Genomic DNA, 21378 nt, shown 5'->3' on the forward strand with positions numbered 1-21378 from the left:
TGGATGGTTTATTTTAGTTAACGCAAAGCAGACTAGAACTATCCGCAAGGGAGGAATTTTTCAAGAAAGCTGTCTCAGATTTCCATTAGGTTTTTGAGGTAGATTTACGTGAGATCCTCTTTTTGCAGAAGAAAATGTGTTCAGAAATTGATACATGTTTTTGTAGAAAATTCGCACTACCTTTGCAGCTTGTTAAAGAGCGAACCTTTCCGATTTCTATGAAACGTATAAAATTTTTAAGTTATATTCTTTATCAGTATAGGATCAAATTTTTCCTGTTTTTAATTATTATGCGTAATTACAAAATGAAAGCTCGATTTCAGAACTAGAAATTTTCTGAAACTGCAGTGAATATTAAATATTTATCAAGCATCATCTGTTACAGTTTATGTAGTTGGCCACGAGAAGGCGCAGCGTTTTTTACTTTAAGCTTGTTATATTTTTCTTACCGCATTGCGGATTTTTGAGATAGATGTAGTGGCAACCCGAAAAACATGTTGAACGTTCTAATGTAAGCATACAATTGTTGTACATAGCTGTAAATAAAGCTTCTGTGTGATAAAAATGAAAAGGAATTGGAAGCATTCCTGTGGATATTTATCAAGAAAGGTAAGCAAAAATTCACTTATCGATGTTGTTAAATGTAAATAATAAGAATACGAAAAAAGATCAAAAGTTGCAACATCATCCACCTGATTAAATTTCATTCATACTGTTTTCAAACAAATATATTGATATTTTGTACTCATTAATAATTTATTCATCTGAGTCTGTTAAATAGTTCATAAATTACAAGATGAAGTTTCTATGGAGAAATTAATAACTGAAACCTAAGTATGAACTTCTGTTACTATATCAATATATATAAGGTATTTTCTCTCTAATTTCCGTGTGCCTTCTTGGTGTAACAGTAACAAAGTATTCGAGAAGTTCAGATTCGTGTCTCGGCGAAGGCGTTGCTCATTTTTCACGTCTCCAGCATCGAAGAAAACCTAATGACTCTACAAGTGGCGCCCGAACTAAAAGGTGGTAGACAATAATTCGTCACAACCAGAATTTGAAGACTGGGTTCCCTAATCCTCACTCACCGTTTAAAAGGGGAAATATATAAGGTATTTTCTCGCTTCTTCCAACATGCCTTCCTGGTGTAACGGTAACATATGCGGCGCATATTCGAGAGGTCCAGATTCGACTCCCAACGAGGCCATTGCTCATTTTTTATGTCTTCTCCTTCAAAAATTTACTTAATGACTCTACATATTTATTTACTAATAAAATAGCATTCAATATATTCCAGGATTTTCTGCATAACTTTTCTAATTTAATTCCATATTTTCATTGTGTTTCATGACAAATGCACACAGACAGTTCAAATTATAAATGATTTAAACTAAAAATTTATTTAAAAACCTTAAAACATAGCTACAGTATCTCAGAAAATCCTTAAAAATAAATACAAAGAAATATGGACTTCAAAGAACCAAACTTTTTTCTTCATTTCAAGTTTTCTCCAAACAAAGCGTTGGTTTAACTAAGTAAAATCACAGAAGATTATTTGCTGGTTTGCGTGGAGATAGTTTTCACATGCTTTCATGAAAGACTTTCTAAGGGAAACGGATTCCCTTGGTTGCGTGAGCTACGTGGCGAAAAATCAATAAAGTATTTAAATGCTAGGCTATTTTATTGCTATTTGAAGCGGCGCCTACCGGAAACATCATCATGACAAAAACATCGCAGATGAACACATCTAGAAGGAAAAAACGCAAGGCGGAAACGTCGTCTACATGAGACAAAAAATAGCAAGGAGCATCGCAGCTTCAAACAGTTTAAAAACGTATCAATTTTAAACATAATAGTAGAAAATATTGTGGTGAAAAGTCATAGTTAAGGAATCAACATCCAAATTTTCGATTATGGGAAAGCACCTACAAATCATCATATAATGATAACATCAGACGCCTAGACGGTATAGTTGCTAGGGAAGCCAACTGAACTACCAAAGGGCCTGGGTTCGAATCCATGGGCGTATGTATATTCGTCCTTTCATAGGAGGCGGAGGTGGCCCACCTCTTAGGTGCCTCCATAATAAAAAGACCACCGCTTTTGGCCTTAGTAGTAGGACGGTTTGTGTCATTGGGGAAAAAATAATGAGAACATACCTGACATTAGTTTTTTTAGGTCAGACATAAGCTTTAAAAGTTGTAAATGTATATTTGCATAAAGATTTGTGAGCTCAAGAGGGAGTAAAAAATATCTTTACCTCTGCGTTTTCTATTTTTGAATTAATCATCATTTTTTTGCTAAAATGCAAGAAGGAAACTTAAGCATTTCGCCAACTGAAAATGGGCAGAAAATTTATGCTACGAAAAGTAGTTAATAGAAGTTTAAACTTATGTAGTTAACTGTTAAAAAAGTCACTATTTAGCTAGTCTCTTCTATCAAGTAGTACTGGAAATTTTTCATTAAAAATATAGTCTTTAAAATGATTAGTAAAGGGAAAACGAGTAACCGCATGAAGTATAAGCATATTAAAATTGTTTACATTAATTATCAAATAGAAAATTTATTTTTTTCACTTTATTAGTTTGATATACTTTTAGTCTTTAGTATTTAGAAATTAGTCACTTCATTAAAAGTGATTTACAAATTTTCCAGAAACACGTTCTATTCTGCCAAAATAATTTTAAAAAATTTGAGCTTCAGTGTTTATGCAAAAAATTTATAAAAATATGCCTTTTTGAATCAATGTATTTAAAGCAGAAAGCTTTAGTTTATGCATGCAATAAAATACTCATATGAAAATGAAAAAGTAATTTTTTTCCCTGTGAAGTAGAAACAGGAGAAAATGATTTAGCAGGCGGATAAAACCAATTATATTCGTTGATGAAGTTTTATGCATGATGTTTTCTTCTTGTTTCCTTTTCTCCCACAATATTTTATACGACGACGGTTTCGCCTTGCATTGTTTTCTGCGTGACGTTTTCATCCGCAATGTTTTCGCCTGCAACTGTTTGAAACCAGGTCAAACTATTATATTCACTATTCGAATTATGGAGCTATTAGCGGTCGAACTATTAATATCCGGAGTACTAATAGCAGTGTTTCCTGTCTGGCCATTAAAGGTATTCCTATCTGGTAATGGATGCCTGAAGAAATAAAATTTCATAAATACTGCGGCAAGACTCAGATAAGGTCACTAAAAATCCAGCAATATAAATGTAAGCAGCGTTGTCAAGGTGATAATGAATTAGTTCAGCATGATCCTTGCATTGTAAGTGACAGCATAATGGTCGTATGAGGTCGCTCTCTTAAAGCTAAACCACATTGTACACCTTACATTAAGAAAATCTATATACTGATTACTCAGAATTACTTTAATTAGTTCATATGTTAATTAATTAATTTATTTTACCCAAAACTTGCAAACCATAATTTTTTTGCTTTAAAAGCAGAATCTATATTTCAATAATAAAACTGGGGATGCATTCAAGCAAACGAAGAAAATAAACAACTTTTGTTCTGAATATGATGTAATTCTTAAAATGTAAACTATAATTTGAGAAAATATATTTCTAAATATAATTGACTACATTTATTTCTTACATCCGCTCCATAATCTAGAAGCGTAGATATTATTCTGTGTATATAACTCCTACATTTGTGATTCAATGCAGTTAATAGAAGACAACCTTCATTTTGTATGTCAGCACCATTCTCAAGCAAGTATTGGACAACTTTTGGTGAACTTTGAGAGCATGCTACGTGCAGCGGCGTTCTTCCAAACCCGTCACATTTATTCAGAATGGACCTGCTCCCGTTTTCAAGAAGTAGCTGTTTCATTGCTGCAACAAAATGTATATTTGAACTTTAAGCATTCAATAAAATGAAAAAAAAAAAAAAAAATACTATCAATGTTATGCATAATGAGAAACTACATGCATTTATATTTAATGATAACATACATAGGTTTAAAAATATTTCTATCCAGAGTATGTCAATGAAGTACTTCCACATATTATCGTCGCCGTAACGTAAAAAACGCTAATTCTACAGCTTGTGAAACAAAAAGAAGTCTAGGACTAATACGATACAAGAGGAGAAACTGAAATCCGCATCATTGGGGGAAATAGCAGTTTGGGAATTCTGAGCCGCATTTATGTCTTATTGCAGCAGGTTAGCATCAGGCCCGCGCCAAGCAAATGTCTAGCGAGCGCCTTTATGTAGTGACGATATTAAAGGGACGGTGCTTATTATTAACATTTAAAATTAAGCATTATTAACCTAATAATATGAAAAACCAAAAATATATATATATATATATTACCATTTGTCTAAATATGCAAATATTTTGTGCTTTGTTAAAAACCGCACTCAAACATATTCATTGAATAATTCTACATTCATTTGTGTTATAAAAGGCCGCCCAACCGGTAAAGTGGTTGATTGAGTGTACCGGTAAAGTGGTGAGTTGCTGACTGCCGTGCAAAGGCCTCGGATTCGAATCCCGGAGAAGTTATGGATGTTTGTAAATGTACAGTGCCTGTGCGGCATGGGGGCACTCTAAATAGGCGAGGTGAAAGTCCTCTTGAAAGGTTGGTGGTAGGGGAAGGAGGGTTCGAGACACTCGGACCCGTTTCCCCAGGTGCTCTCCATCAAAATTAGGGGCGAAACTGAGCTAAATTGCACTGTTGCCTGTAAAGTGCTCAAAGCTGTTGCCAACGGCACGCGTGGCGTATCTTACGCTCCTTGCCACGAGGAACTTCATGGGCTTCTGCTGACATAGGCCAGACAAGTGAGCATTAGTCAACAACAACATGTTATAAAAAAGTAACACTGCAAGCGAAACGAAATAATATACTAAACACATTGCATACCAAATATTGCTGAACACTATTTATTATTTTTAAATTAAAAACAAATTAATATACATATCTAATAAGTTTGCACTGAATAAATTGTTGTTCGCAGCGTAGTTTACGACAAGGTGCAAACTGTGATTACAACAGGGCACAAAAAATGCTCCAGCGCTGATACCTATCCAAAATTCTTTTCTGCACACCACTATGTTGTTGACAACGATACAGCTTAGAGTTTCGACTGGCGATGCTACATTTCCTCCAAAAGTTTGCAAAAACTGCAGTTTCTGCATAAGATCTATACTATTTATATCACTTTGATTTTTATCAGTTAATGGTTTTTGTACTTTTTGACATAAGTTGAGCTTATCTTGTAAAATATATGTGAACCAAAATACATGATGCCGAAGCATATGTAAGGATATAGGGGGCGCCGTAGATGCGTTCGACAAATTGCTTAGTCCTTATTTTGTTCTACTGTTGCAATCGTAGTAATTTGGGCAACATTTATCTTTTTTGTGATTTTTTTTGGAGGGGAGAGGTGATTGCTTGCTGTTATTGTTATTCTACGTAAAAAAAAGGTACATGCAGTTACATATTATTTTAAACTTAGGTTAGCTATGTAATTCAGAAAAGCAACGATTTGAGCATAATTACTCAATTTTTATTTTATTTTTTTTTTTTTTCATCAACCATTTGTTGATTAAACTAAAAAATATTATCCTTCGAGAAGAAAGGATTGACATATTTATGGAGTACCACTGAATTTAAAATATACCTATTTGAGATTTGGAATCAAGTAAAAATATTCAACATATTCTGAATTCAAAAATTAGCCATTTTCCGATTTTTAGCTATACGGAAAACCGAAGGAAAATGTTTCGTTATTTTCATTACGCCTTTAAATTTGATTTATTTACTTTAATAAACAAAAGAGTACATCCCCTTCTTGAATTATTTGGTATTGATCTAATAATTCCTATAATTTCCAAGCAATGGTTTAAGATATACTCACTTTTTCAGAAGTAAGGTAAATTATTTCAAACAGTGACTTTCCAAATATTTTCCAGAAGTGTTTTACACAATAGTTCTTATAATAGTTATTTTCTGCTTTTATTTTTACTTCCACTTTTTCTGTTTTCGTTTTCCCCTACATGTCGGAAGGAAAATGGAAAAAAACTGTTTGAGTATCAGAATGTAATAAGGAAAAAAAAAAGTGAGAGGAAGACTTAATAAACCAGAACTATAAAATTATTGAGTTTTTCCAAAATCCGAAGAATACCCAAGCTGGCACTGCTAGCACTAGTTATCAATCAACGTCTCGGCTACCATTGAAATTACCAAAACAACTTAATAATTAGGAAGAGTTTAGAAAGCGTATTCACCTGAGAATTACCTTTAACTTCAATGCAGCTGGTCAAAAAAACAGAAGAAATACTATTGAAATCAACAACTTCTGCAATAGATAACGCATTTGCTTGTGCCTGATGATTCTGGATTATGCCCAAGTTCATTACTGCCACCTCAAGTTTAAGCCTTAATAGAAAATAATCTTGGATGTTAACAAAACTTGGTTTCGAGTTTCAGTTTCCCAAAAGACAAAAATGGACGTAATTTTTTTTAGACGTACTCATGTCGAATCTTGCCAGACAACGAAAGAGTTACTCCTATTTCTTAGAACGATTACGAAAGAATAAACCTGTTAATTCGGAATTTCAAATTTTATTAAAAACAGAGACTAAGCATTGGCGTAATGTTATTGAAAGAATTATCTATGCCATTCAGTTTTTAGGCAAACAATATTTAATAACACATTATTCGAAAGAAATAATAATTTTTTAAAGTGTACGGAAATGATCACTATTTGACCCTATCATGTCTGTATATATTGCTAACTAAAAACACATGCTTCATTACCAAAATAAAATAATTAGCTTATTAGGGAATAATACAAAGCAAATTATTTTAAATAAGGTCAAACAGGCAAAACATTTTTCTACTTTACTTGATTGTACCCCTGATGCCAGCCATCAAGAGCAAATAGTATTAATTTGTATGAAGTATTTTAATTTAGAAAATACAGACATGAGTATTGAAGAAAGGTTTTTAGTATTTTAATTCTCGTTTGGAGAACTACTTCATGTAACTTCTCATCACCATGCCCATTGCGGAGCTCATTCATGTGAGCAGGTAAGTACTGCTATTGCAGTAGATAACCTGCATAATCACACAAGTATCAAGGTTTAGTATTTTGTATTACAACAGATACGACCGGTGGAAGATGAACAACTTTATTATTAAATGTCGGCTTATTAAAAGACTTTAGAGGAAAATGGTTTAGATATTAGTAATTTTTTAGGCCAAGAATACGACAATGGTTCAAACTTGAGAGCTAAACAGTTTTTGAGTAATTATGCTCAAATCTTTGCTTCGCGTTAAAAAGTTGACCTAAATTTAACATAATATGTAACTACACTTACCTTTTTTTATGTAGAAAAACAATAACAACAAGCAATCACAAAAAAGATAAATATTGCACAAATTACTACGTTTGCAATACGACACAAAATAAGGATTAAGCAATTTGTCGAATGCGTCTACCCTTACATACGCATGAAGTATTTGCACGTTCAAATAAGACAGAAGAGAACAACCAGAGACGAAATCCTGCTCTGGTGCTCTCAACTTTCGTTCGAATAAGACAGTGTGCTAGGCGGAAGGGGCACTCCAGGCTGGCAAACTCGAGGCTGCCCTAACACAGTTAAACACCCCAACTCCTAAAGGCAATCCAAGAAGCTGCTAACCTATCGGTCCAGTAGACGAGCTAAGACTAAGCTGAGTCGACAGGACTACTCAGCAACTCACATTTCATGTCTCTGTTCTGGAAGGATGGTAAAAATATCTGCTTTCAACAGGGGCCCCAACCCCGGACAGCAGAATGAAGTCACTTAAATACTGTCAAGACAGACCGTGCCACAAATCCGGCCTGCTAACACTAAGTCATTGCATACAGATGTCGGTTTTAGGCGCCCCCCCAGGGGGCAAACCAAGGAAGGATATGAATATGCAGTTTTGAGGCTCCAGTCTCACTGGAAACCTCAAGCAGTTTAAAGGCTCGCTGAGTTCGTCAACTCCATCAATGGGGGTGTTACACTCTGGACAACATGTATATCTGACTATATTGCTCCACTACAACCAATGGAACAGACAATACAGTACTGTATCATACCGTACATACCTGAAACAGCCATCACCAGCGATGACTCTAGTCCTGTGGAGACTGATTTTAAACACCCGTGGTCGATACTGCCTAAGTACAGAACCTAATCAGTAGCTTCCCAGGTTTTACCCGAGTCGACCGCCCGGAGGGGTGTTCAAATAGGACAAGAATTTTCCTGTTCAGACAGGCAGCGATACGAACTGCTTGTTTTAATGATTACCCGGCGCCTTTTTGAATTGGCGCCATCGTGCTAAGCACGACCTTCCACCTATTGTCGGCGCAAGCCAGTGAGCTCATAGCCGTCATAGTGGAGGGACGTGCTTCTTTTATCTCTGTGACAAATGTGATTTTTTTCCCGTTTCTTAAATATTTTCATGTGCGCAATAAATTGTATCTTGTGTGTGAAATGCTTCTCTGCATCTTGACACGTGTTTCATATCAACGTGATTATTATTGTGTGTATGCTAGTTCTTTAAATCAAAATTCTCAAAGTCCAAATTTCCAGTAACCATGCCTAACTTTCATATCAATGCTTTTTACATTTTCCCTTCAAGACATCGTTTTCATCCCAAATCATTTTTCTTTTTCTAATTGGATGAAGCACCTACTGCACAAGGCACAATAGACTTCATAACATAAACTTTCATTTTCTTATGACTATCGTTCAATTTACCACATCTGATCTGCCACCCGGCCCTTCGCTGTGGTGCGCTGATAGTGGTTTCTTCCTTCTGTGGAATGGCATCATCTTGCTCGTTGTCCTGCAGGACAGCTTAGGTCAGGAGCCATCTCGTTGGGTAGAGCTGTCGGTGCGGGCCTGGTTAGCATAATGAAAGCCTATTCTCATTGTATCAAAAAGGCATGTTATTAATAATAAACAGTGATAATTTTTTATCCCAAAATTGACATCTTAAAAACTCTCAGGCAGATTTCCAGATTCTATACATATAGGGTTGAGGATTCTTAATGTTTCCACACCCTGCTTCCTTGTTTCATTTGTTGGTCATAGTGGTGAAACCATACTTCATTTCCCTCCCCCAGCTAACAAACAATAAAAGCTTTTTATCGGTGTTTATCATGCAGAGCTATTCTCGGACTTGACGCTTCTTCTTTCTGGCTTCAACATTCTGGACACCACATAGCGCGGAACTTCGACATCCCCAACTTTTCACACAGAATTTCGTTTTCCAACCACTGCCTATCTTTCCAATCTAGGCCCATTTCCACTGCTGCGTATGCGTTGCGGTGTCTATGCATTTCTCCAATCAGTGAGCGAATTCACTTTGATTGACATCTGCAATCCAGTCGATGTGCGGTGACGGATGACGTACAGATGGAGTTCAACAATGTTCAACTTCTATCCGTATGTCTGCAGTTGCGTTGGAGTCACGTGGTAAAAAAGGGGCAATCAGGTGTTATCACCAAAAATTAATGGTGGCAGAAGTTGCGATAAACGCTGGCTTAAGGAAAGAATGTTTTGCTAAAAAATACTTATTTCTGAATTAACATTATAGCGAGAAATCTGCGAGCGGAAAAAGACAGCAATCAGCTGAATTTAGTTTAAAAAATCTGATGTGTACACCACATGACTTTCTTGTATTGGAATATTAAATTATACACATTTTTTCTTGCATTTCATTTACACTTATTGGATTGAATGAAATCTACTTCGCTGACAGCGCATAAACCACAATAGAATAAATGCATTCTTTAAAATTCACTCTAGTATTTGTTTACCATAGCGACACTCTGGCGCTAGATTCACTTAACAGTATTAATAATTATATAACAGTTAACTTATATAATAATTATGTAACAGAAACTAAGTTAACTGTTATATAATCCAATAATTATATAACAGTTAACTTATATATTTCGTTCATATTTAAATCATAATGCACAAAATTTACATCATTTAAAGAATAAAATTATCTAATCATTGCCACATGTTCTATTCAAATACTATAATAAAGCTAGAATGATGTATAAAAGAAATTAAGCAAACAAAACAAAAAAGAAACAGTTTTTTACAGACGATTGAGTATTTCTCATTTAATTAATTCAGTTCTCACTTCACGAGAAGGCAAAAATAAATAAAAACTCAAAATATCTATATTAAAAATTACAAAGTAAATCTTAAACACTTATTTCCTTGAAAAAATTCCAGAAAGAATTAAGCATGATTTAATTGGCAATAATAAATGAATGCATTATCTTTGTTGTTGCGAAGCTAAGTTTCTCTAGATTGGCAACAAATCCACTAGTCTCCTGTTTCAAATGTAAACATCAATGGCCGCCATTAAAAAAAGGCTCAGCGGCACTTAGACAACTTTAACCCATTTATGGAACATCCCTCACATAAAAGTTATTTTTAGCCCACGAGTTCAAGGTTGCACACATGGTTTGATTTGTGATGTCAGCCAGTTTGTAAGGGCATATGGTTTTGCTTAGAACACAGAGTTAGTCACTCCTGCAGATATTTGGCTGCTGTGATGTTGTGAAATTTTGGTCTTCATTTTCGTCAAGGTTTTTGTAGATTCATCTATAAACAGATAACTATAACTCTGTTACATTATACTTTAAAATTGTAAAAAAAAAAAAAAAAAAATTGTGTTATTATTCAATTAGTTACTCTTTATTACTGCAAAAAGAAAATGAATTAGTTATAGGCTTGAATTTCCATTTTGGAACACTAGGCAAAACCACTACCACAAGAATGCATATATTTTCTCTTCATATTTTTTTAGTTGAAATAATAAAAATAATTTTCCAAGACAGAAGATATCCGAAATATCCTTACATGAGTTAACTGATCTTTCAGAGACGTGTGACAACATAGAAGCAAGTGCCACAATCATAGAACCACCTGAAAATGCTACAGCGTCTGTTTCTGATGAGGACTCCAGTGAGAAAGATGGGGGAACAATAAATAATCTGCCTGGTTCTTTGCTGCGTGCACCTGCTTATCTTGTTCGGGATGGTTCTTTTGATGCTTACTCTGACCCAGATGATCCTTCATATTTCCCTAAATTTGATTCTCCTGCAGATGGGGTTCCATCGACTTCTTCTACTTTGCAGCAATCACCTCTAACAAAGAAAAAAAAGCTCGAAAAAGTTGTACGAAAATGGGAAAAAGCAGATCTAAATGTGTAACCCATATCAGGAAGAATTACTCAGTTACCAATTAATGAGGATGTCATGGAACTAATTGTAACATACTCAAATTTATATGCTTCAACTAAGGGTGTAAACCTAAGCTTGACAAACTCTGAATTGAAATGTTTCCTGGAGATTATATTTCTGAGTGGATATGTCTCTTCCTAGATGGCGCATATTCTGGGAACAAAGAACCAATTTACAAAAACTCTTGTTAGTATTGCCATGAGACGTGACTGCTTTGAAACAATATTTTCAAATCTCCATGTTGCAGACAATGCAAATTTAGACCCACTTGACAAGTTTGCTAAATTACGACCTCTTATAAACAACTAAATGAGCTGTGCATGAAGTTTGTTCCAAATGAAACACATTTCAGCATTAATGAATCCATGGTTCGTTACTTTGGTCGACACGGATGCAAACAATTTATAAGAGGAAAGCCTATTCGTTTTGGATACAAGATTTGGTGTGCGGCAACTCGTCTAGGTTACATTTGTTAGTTCGAACCCTATCAAGGTAAAAATCTGGCAAACAAATATAAAGAGTATGATGTTGGGGCTTCTGTTGTCTTATGGTTTACGGATGCACTAACAGAGGAGCACCCTGGGCAATATCATTTTGTTTTTGATAATTTTTTCACAAGTATTGCCCTGCTTGATAAACTTGGTTCAATGGGTCATCAGGCAATAGGCCACAGTTAGAAAAGATCGTATTGATAAACCACCATTGCAATCGGATGTTGCCCTAAAGAAAATGGAAAGAGGCTCATTCGGTTATCGAGTTGATGGCAAAGGCAATATTGTCTGTAGATGGCATGACAACAGTGTTGTGACTGTTGCATCATCTGGTGCTGGTGTAAATCCACTGTGTCTTGTAAATCGTTATTCACAAGAACAAAAAAAAAAAAAAAAAAAAAAAAAAAAAAAAAAAAAAATCCAAGTTCAGCAGCCAAACATGATAAAAGTATATAACTTATTTATGAAAGGTGTGGATAGAGCAGACGAAAACATTGACAAATATAGAGCATCAATTCGTGGAAAGAAATGGTAATCAAGTCCATTTTTGTTCTGTTTCGAATTGGCCTTACAAAATGCTTGGCAATTACACAAAACTTATGATGCAAAACCAATGGATCTTTTAGAATTCCGTCGTCATGTAGCATGCAAATTATCTTGATACTCGTGGTCATCCTGCAGAACCTGGCAGGAAAGGAAAACCCTCTCAGAAGCGAAACATTGATTCACGCTATGATGGCATAAATCATAGGATCGTAAAGCAAGGAAAGCAAACTCGCTGTGCTCAATGTCATAAAAACACCACTTTTCGATGTGGAAAATGTAATGTGGCTTTACATGTTAAATGTTCTTCCAATTACCATACCGAATAATGGGAATAACCACATTTTCAGGGAAACCCATGATTTTATACATTGTAACATTATAGCAATGGTTTTGCCTAGTGTTCCATTTTTGGAACACCATATAACTTGTAAACTAATTAAAATAAAAAAAAAAAAATCTTTTTCAAATCATTGTTTATTATATTTTTTTACTTAACATATAGAAATTTCATGCAAAAATTCCAATTTTTAAACCTTCGGCATAAATGGGTTAAAATTGTTGATAATTCTAAAAATATTGCATACAGATTTATTAAAGGCATAAAAACAACATAATACAATCATTTTTAAAGCAAAAAATGTACAATTTACAAACATATACGAGGTGCACATCTACATGTTATAGCAATCCTATATACAAAATTTCAACGTTCTGAGGCTACTCGTTTTTGAGTTATGCGAGATACGTACGTACATACGTTCGTACAGACGCCGTGAAAAATTCTCTTCAGAATTAATTTTAAAGCAGTTTTATAATTTTTTTTGAAGGAAAAGAGTATTTTATTCTGTTACGTACAGATATCATGCAAAAACATCGTTAAATTGCATTCGATAGCGGTCAAAATGGATATTTTCGTGAAAATATCCTGAAACTTATCTGCCTGAAACTTTTCGCGATTACAATACTTCCTTTTTACTTCATACAAGGAAGTAAAAAGATAAGAAAAATAAGAAAACTGCAACTATAGTACTTGTTCGCAGATAAAATCAGGCGTTCAAGAAAATCAGGCGCAAAAATTATAATTCCAAGTCCATGAAATAGCAAAATTTGTCCTGAAAATTATTTCCTAGTTCTGCATACATATTTACCTTTAATGAAAATGAATGCCTGACTATATCAAACTGCTATAGCAAATCAGATATTAAAAGATTTGTTATTTTTTCTTTTGAAACAGGTAAAAGCTAAAAACGTTAATTATAAATTAAATTTGATAGCCTTTTAAATATTCCGCTGCATTAAAGAGTATGTTAAATTTGTATTTCTCTATTTATAAATATACATTTCTGTCTAACATATATTTGTAAGCACATGGAATATATTTTTAGCAGCCCGTTTAACTTCAACCGGAATGCCACTTTAAAAGGTAATGTTTTTTGTAAGAAATGTACTAGAAGCTGAAGAACAAACTCTGGTGAATTTTTTAGACGATAGCACACTGAAATAGGACCAAAGAATTTAGTTTTAAAAATTGATTTACTTGATGATGCATATAAGCCGAAATATTCATATCGTTCCCGTGTGATGCTAGCTTAGTGGTAAAGGCTGATCGGTAACAACACTTAACTTTTGGGGTCGTGAATTCGAATCCCATGCACTTTTTCCACCCTGTCTGCAATTTTCTTAGCTTCTTGTTCAAATTTGATCTATATTCATGTTTTATAATTTATTTCTATTATTATATGCGTTAAATATAATGTTTTATTTATGATCTCATTTATTTAAATTTTCCCCGCAAAAAAATTTGAAAATTATATAATACGAATTTGAAGCATACCTTTGACTTTATCCATGAACACATCGACCTATTTTCACATAAAAAAACATCAAAGAATTGCACAAACTATGCTTTACGCACTCCCTTGAGTTTGTTCATGTACACATTGATATATTTTCACTTAAAAAGTCAAAGGAGCACACATTTCTACAGTAGAGGCAAACAAAAAATGCATAATCTTAATAAACTGCATTTTAAACCAAACAATAAAATAACACAAAAAAGGAAAAACCCCATTATGTATTTGGCTAAAGTGCAGAATCGCCCGCTTATTTGGCGCTTTGTGTTTGGCGCTTTTTACGAGATTGATAAATGATGCTAAAGCAAAGTTTAAAGTTTGAAAAAAATTAAACATTCAGCAGTAGTAGCAATAAAAGCTCCCTGAGATATGTTGTGCAGACATTGAAGACAATAAAAAATTTTGAACTTAATCAATTTATTAACAATATAATAAATAATAAAAACACAGAAAATAAATTTCAACAATATCAGAGTCTTAGGAAAAATATAATATAACCATCATCCATCAAATAATATTTTTACCTGGTCTCCAAAACACTGGCATTCAATACAAACAAAAATGACCTAAACAGTAATTATGCGGCCTAAAAATGAAGCTGGCTACACATTCAGTAAGTCCATAATCAATGGTCAAGAAAAACACCTGAAAATTTAAATGAAGTTCTTGAAAGCACTTAAAACCGGCCTAACTCCGTTTGCACGAGGAATCGCCGCTCACGTGTTTTAAATTCCGCCTTCACTGAAGAACATGGATGCCGCCCACAGCAGTCACTCATATGGTAGCCTCTGGAACCAAGGAACTTTATTCTGGAACAATCATTTTATGGATATGAACCAAGGAACTTTTTCCGGAACAATCATCTCGTGGACAGGCACCAAGGAGCTTTATTCAGGAACAGCCATCCCGCAAACCGGAACCAAGGCACTTCATTCACCGGACTGCATGCATCCTTCTGAAGGGGCTGGAAACCGCTCACTCAAGTGCCAGGAAAGCAGGAACTGGAAGGGGTTGAGCCAATGATGCCAATGATTTGCAATTTTTGGAGTGCCTGTGGTTCAAAACCATGTACCTCCACATCAGAATTACTAAAAGTGAGCAGAAATAGGAAAAATTTGGCATAAGTGATTTACTTGATGCTCAATAGAGGGAGCCACAGGCTCGAGAAAGTTTAGGGATAGGGATAAGAAAATAAAAACTTAAATATCATAATTTTTTATAAGTTTTTAGGTTTTAATAATTTTTTTGTACTTTTATATTTTATAATTTTTTAATACACAATACAAATACTAAAGCAAAAAGCGGATAGGAAAGAGTTTACGATTAAGAGGCTCATTGGCATGTGGCATGTGTAGGATAGTGCAAATAATAAAAAGGGAACGCAATGAAAATATTCATAGGCAGATTTTAAAATCTGCGGGAGATGTGATTCTATGCGAACAGATTGATAACTTTGCTTGAAGATCTTGATTGCAGGTATTGATGATGGAAAAAGCAATTATATGGCAGCTCGCTGAAGAGACGTCCTTCCTTCATGGCGCGGGGGCTGGAACTGGTGTTGAGAGGGCGTGTCTAGCCCTTTTGGATGGTGGGTAGATGTCGAACTCTCGGCCAATCACGGCTCTCGGTCTCTTCTGTGAGCTGCGAATAGCAGGATCGTATGCTGGCATCTGTTGAAGTGCTCGATTATCAATCTGTTCAATTTTAAGGAATAAATTTTGACTAAGTTTTTTGATAAGATAATCAACAGGTTTAATGTTAAGGTCCGAATGAATCACATCTGTACGGACGTACCAGGCTGCGTTTAGGGCCATACGTAAAGTTTTACTTTGAAAAGATTGAAGTTTTTTCACATGAGTTTTTGCAGCAGTACCCCAGATTGTACATGCATACATAAAGACAGGTCTTATAATTGATGCATAGAGAAGAATTTTGTTTTTAATTGACAGATGGCTCTTTCGAGCTAATAAGGGGTAAAGTTGGGCTCTAGCACCTTTCGCTTTGTTGAGAACATTTTCAATGTGAAGGCGCCAAAGTAATTTTGAATCAAGTACAACTCCTAGGTACTTGTAAGAGTTTGACCAGGGAACATAGTCATCAAAGAACTTAATATTAACGGGAGGGGGCTACGTTTGAAGATCATAGCAGCACATTTAGCAACATTAATTTTTATTTTCCAAGTGATGAGCCAGTGCTCAAGGCTGGAGAGATATCTCTGAATGATTTGGACCAAGTTTTTAAGGCGTTTGTGTTGGGCTAGGATGGCCGTATCATCTGCATAAAGTGCAACAGTGATACTAGGTGATTTTGGTATGTCATTTATGAAAATGTTGAACAAAATTGGGCCTAAAAGTGACCCTTGGGGGATGCCGCTTAGTATAGGACGGGGTGCCGAAATGAAAGAATTAACTCGTACAGAAAAAGATCTATTACTGAGGTACGAGTTAATTATGTGAATTAAATGGGCCGAAACGTCAAGTCGTATGAGCTTGATAATAATTCCTATATGCCAAGTCCTATCAAATGCTTTGGCTATATCAACAAATAAAGCGCCAGTAAGCATATTGTTACGAAACCCTTCGTGAATGAACTCCACTGTCCTCAGCAGCTGGTGCGTAGTGCAGTGTTTTGCTCGAAATCCAAATTGTTCATCAATTAGAACGTTGTGATTTCGGAGAAAATCATTCAGGCGTTTAAGTAACACAAATTCGTATATCTTTGATAACGAAGATAGGAGGCTGATAGAGGTCTATAATTTTGAGGATTTGAGAGGCTTTGGACTGGTTTTGGAATAGGCACAATGAGTGCTTGTTTCCAGCTTTGAGGAAAATAGCAATGCTGTATCATAAAATTTATAAGCATTACTAAGAAAAATAGATAATTGGTGGGTAAATTTTTTATCATACGATTAGAAATAGAGTCCATACCAGGGGCTTTTTTGGGTTTGAGGCTTGGTAATGTATTCACTTACCTCGCTCATGGATGTATAGTGTATTTCTCTCGCGAAAGGCGAGGAGAGGAAACGTTTAACATCTTGTGAGAAAGAACTTGCGCTGTTCGCAAAAATTCCTTCATTATGTGGTGTAAATTGAGTTTGAAGAGAATCCGCAATTAATTCGGATTTCTCAGCGTCTGTGTGAGCCACCGCTGCGTCCGTAGCTAAGGACGGAATGTTAGATTTGTGTTTGCGTAGGCGGGCTGATGCGCGCCAAAGACTGTTATCATTGGTCGTTAGGGACTGAATGTAATTCGTGTATTGTGATTGGAAGAACTGGTCACATGATGCCTTGATCTCATTTTGGAGAGCACGGAGTTGAATTTTTAATCCTGGATTTCTATTTCTTTGCCAAAGTCTCCGTACTTTATTCTTTTCTTTAATTTTGAGTTTAATTTCTTGAGGTAATTTACGAAAATTGGGTCTAAAAGTGGGTTTTGATACTTCCTTATAAGTATCTGTTAAAATGGTCATTAAGTGATCAACTGCCGAGTCTATATCATGGCTGGATTTAATTTCAAGGGAGGGCAAATTTTTACTTTTAAGTTTGAAACAAAAATTGTCCCAGTTTGTAGAGACGAGTGCCAGAGAATTTTGATTAAAAATAGTACAGTTAAGGTCTATGATCACGGGGTTGTGATCTGAAGATAAACAGTTTTCAACAGTCACATGATATCCAAAAGGGATGTTTCGAAAGAGTGCCAAATCAATGAATGAAGGGGCCCCCCGTGAACCATATCTAGTAGGGGAATCCGGCGCAATAATTTTAATTTGGGCGCACTGAGCCCATTTTAGAAGGCCACGACCAGCAGGGTTTGATCTATGACAACGCCAATGCTGATGGTGACAATTTAAATCACCAGCTATGATTAGATTGTTGGATAAGGTGAGCAATTTGTTAAAATCAACCACAGGTAAATTTCCACCTGGTGGAAGATAGGCAGAGATCATTACAAGGGAGGGCGAATTTTGAATGAAAATTTCAATGATTGTTGCCTCGAGTTTACTCATACTCGGAGTGTCAATTCTTTTGTGTGGTATTGAATTTTTAATATAGACACAAGTGCCACCATGATAAACATCACGAGTATTAGAAGCTTGTCTGTCATTTTTATATAATGCATAATTTGCAAGCTTGGGAGCTCTCCCTGGCTGGAGTTTGGTCTCTTGGACAAAAATAATGTCAAAATCTTTCTCTTCCACATAGTCTCTAAACTCATGGAATTTGGATAGGATGCCATTAGCATTCCAGGTGCATAGTTTTTCAATCCCTTCAAAGTATTGAATTTTACTGTCTGGGGATATCAGAGAATTGGAGAGTAATATAACTCTCAAAGATGTAGTATGCCGCGTCAGCACCAGCTCTGAGCTGCGGTAAGGCGTTTTTGAATGCCAAAAGAAGTCTGCTCTGGTCAATACCAGGCTGGTTTGAAATTTGAATAATTGCCAAAAGGATTTCGGTGCAATTTAGCATCGAATTAGCTCCTAAGGGGACCGATAAATTTGGAATAATTTGGGGTGCAGTCTGTTGCATAGCCGCGTCAGCACCAGCTCTGAGCTGCGGTAAGGCGTTTTTGAATGCCAAAAGAAGTCTGCTCTGGTCAATACCAGGCTGGTTTGAAATTTGAATAATTGCCAAAAGGATTTCGGTGCAATTTAGCATCGAATTAGCTCCTAAGGGGACCGATAAATTTGGAATAATTTGGGGTGCAGTCTGTTGCATACCCGTAAGGGCAGCGGAGAAAGAAACTCCAGGGCGAATATTATTTGCACTGGGTGTGGGTGCAGCCGACAGTGTTGGAAATTGGATGTTGTTTTTGAGATTAATATTGTTTGCGTTGGTTTTTTCAGCGGTCAGGCTGGGTTTGGTGCTCGGTTTCGGATTTGATCTATTTTTTGAACCCGGGAATCTCGGGCAGGAACGCCAGTTAGACGCATGATTTCCGAGCGCATTTGTTTGGTTCTTCAAATGGTTTCGGGCAGTCTTTGGCTTGATGTGGACCAACACATTTCACACAGCGTCTTGGGAGCGTGCACACTTCGGACAAGTGAAAGAACCCTTGACAGCGCCAGCACTGTGAAGGGCCTTTCTGACCTTTGAAATGCTCCATAGCAACTTCGGTTCCCAGTAGTTCCGTGATGTTGTAAATTTCAGTTGCTTTCAGGCTATTGTATATCTGTAGGTAGAACAAGGGCATCGGCATCTTGGTTTTCCATCTTTTGAGCTGTGAAATTTTATGGATTTTGAAACCGAGAACTTCCACCACAGTCTGCACAACACTGAGTGGTGTGTTTGAGGGTAATCCCCTAATAACTATTTTAAGTGGTCTGTCTGAATTAAGTGTGTGTGATTTAAATTCTATGTTATTGTCAGTTAAAAATCTAACGACAGTCCGGTAATCTGTTTCATTTAAAGTGTTAAGTTTGAGAAAGTCAATGTCCTGTTTTGATTGGACTGTCGGTGCGTGACATTTAAGTTGGTTTAGAAGAAAGTACCAATCAGCACGAGGCTTGATAAAAATTGGTGGAGGTGCCTGTACTTTTGGTTTTTGGGTGTCTGCCAGCTGCTGAGTAGTATGTTCTGTATTGTCAGTATTTGTTTGGATAACATTGAAAGAGTTTGTAGTAGCTATGTTATTATTATTTTCAGTAGAGATATGTTTGGTTTGGGATTTTTTAGCTATTAAGTGTTTAGGTGGTATGACAAACACTTCAGCATCAGTAGGGCGAGTAAGTTTCTTATTATCAGATTTTGGAGTTTCAGGTGTGATTTTAGGGTTTTCAGTAGGGGTGGTTTTAGGAGAATTTGGAGTGATGGGTTCCGAAATATTTGGTTTTGAAGATTTGGACTGACATTCTTTAAAGAATTCGTCTTCTGTGGCAGGGAGGGTAAATAAGTTAACTCCGAGGTTAGTACATAAAGTGTGAAGTGAAAATAAAATTCTCTCACCCTCGTCAGTCATATGTTTGATCATCAGGTCCTTGGAGGGATTATCAGAACGCTGAAGTCTCTGGATGTCGAATAGCAAGTCCGTGTGACGATTTTTCAGTGCATAGATTTGTATGGCACTTTTCGATAGTTCCATGGCTGAAGGAGAAGCAGGTGGAGGAGCAGTAGTATCCATGTCAGTATTAATCCGTAGTTGAGGAGAGGCAGCGGTAGAAATACCAGCTGGTGGCGCCATATTCGTGTTATCGTTGTCGTGCAGGAGCTCTGAGCTCTTACGACCATCACTTTCTTCGTCCATGACGAGAATGAGCGACGCGAGATACTTATAGCAGAAATATGAATGACGTCATCTCACAGCAACCAATCAGCTATCGGCACGAATCGGCTTTTCAGATGACGTAACATCACGTTTCGGTTTTGCATCTCAATTAAGTTGAAACAGTCCACTCTCAATGCAAACAGTGGCAGCAAGAAAAAGAAGTAGAAGTAACTACTATATTACATTAAAATAAGAACTAAACTAAATAAACATTTCAAGGAGGAGAGATGATGCAGTAAAAGGTTTAAAATAAGCTATATTTTCCAACAATAAATGCGCCAAATGGTATCCAAGTCGATTTTGCCGTTCTGGAAGGCGAATTTCAACGCATTTTCGGGCATGCCCAGTATGTATTTTGAATTGAGAATTTCTTGTGAGCGCGAAATTCGTAGGATTTTCGTGCGTGCTTAAAATTTAGAAGTTTTGATTGCTAAATAATTCGAGAATTCGTTACTTTTTGTTCTTCGGCTGAGCGGAGTGGATTACCGATTTTCAGGTAAGTGAAAGTACTTTTATTTTTCAGTATTTTGTAACGATTTTTAGTTTTTAAAATTATGTTTTTGTAAGGACTGGATTTTCATATTTTAAAATTTTTTGAAAGTGAAAGTATTAATTTTTCAGGGTTTGTAAAGATTTTATGTTTTTAAAATTTACTATGTTTTTGAAATGATTTAAGTTATTAGGTTTTTTTTCTTTTTGAAAGGATTTGCAGTTTTAAAAATTTCCCACTTATTTGTTTGGCGCTTTTTACAAGAGTAAGAAGAATTGGATTCTTGTCAATTTTCTTTTACTTTTTAAGTGAAAATAGGTCGATGTGTACACAGATAAAGTCAAGACAGTGCACAATGCCATTTTTATGCAATTCTGGGATGCTTTTTAAGTGAAAATATGTCGATGTGTACATGGGTAAAGTCAAGACAGTGCGCAATGTCATTTTTGTGCAGTTCTAGGATGTTTTTTTAAGT

At 35.7% G+C, this 21378-nt stretch overlaps 1 protein-coding gene across 2 annotated transcripts in view; it reads right to left on the reverse strand.

Annotated features, from left to right (window-relative positions):
• The window catches only part of LOC146993858 (uncharacterized), a 50393-nt gene that overhangs the window by 13167 nt on the left and 15848 nt on the right, over positions 1-21378 (reverse strand). Inside the window, exon 3 of one of the 2 annotated variants that reach the window (XM_085826608.1) lies at positions 3690-3842. In XM_085826608.1, the coding sequence (XP_085682734.1) occupies positions 3690-3842 (153 nt within the window). Of the gene's footprint in view, positions 1-3603; positions 3843-21378 lie in introns of both variants that reach the window. The other variant, XM_085826607.1, reaches the window with a different exon arrangement.

This window comes from Stegodyphus dumicola, chromosome 11 (assembly GCF_044657685.1).
Source record: "Stegodyphus dumicola isolate Sdum_Otavi_A_Nest chromosome 11, ASM4465768v1".
Lineage (NCBI taxonomy): Eukaryota > Metazoa > Arthropoda > Arachnida > Araneae > Eresidae > Stegodyphus > Stegodyphus dumicola.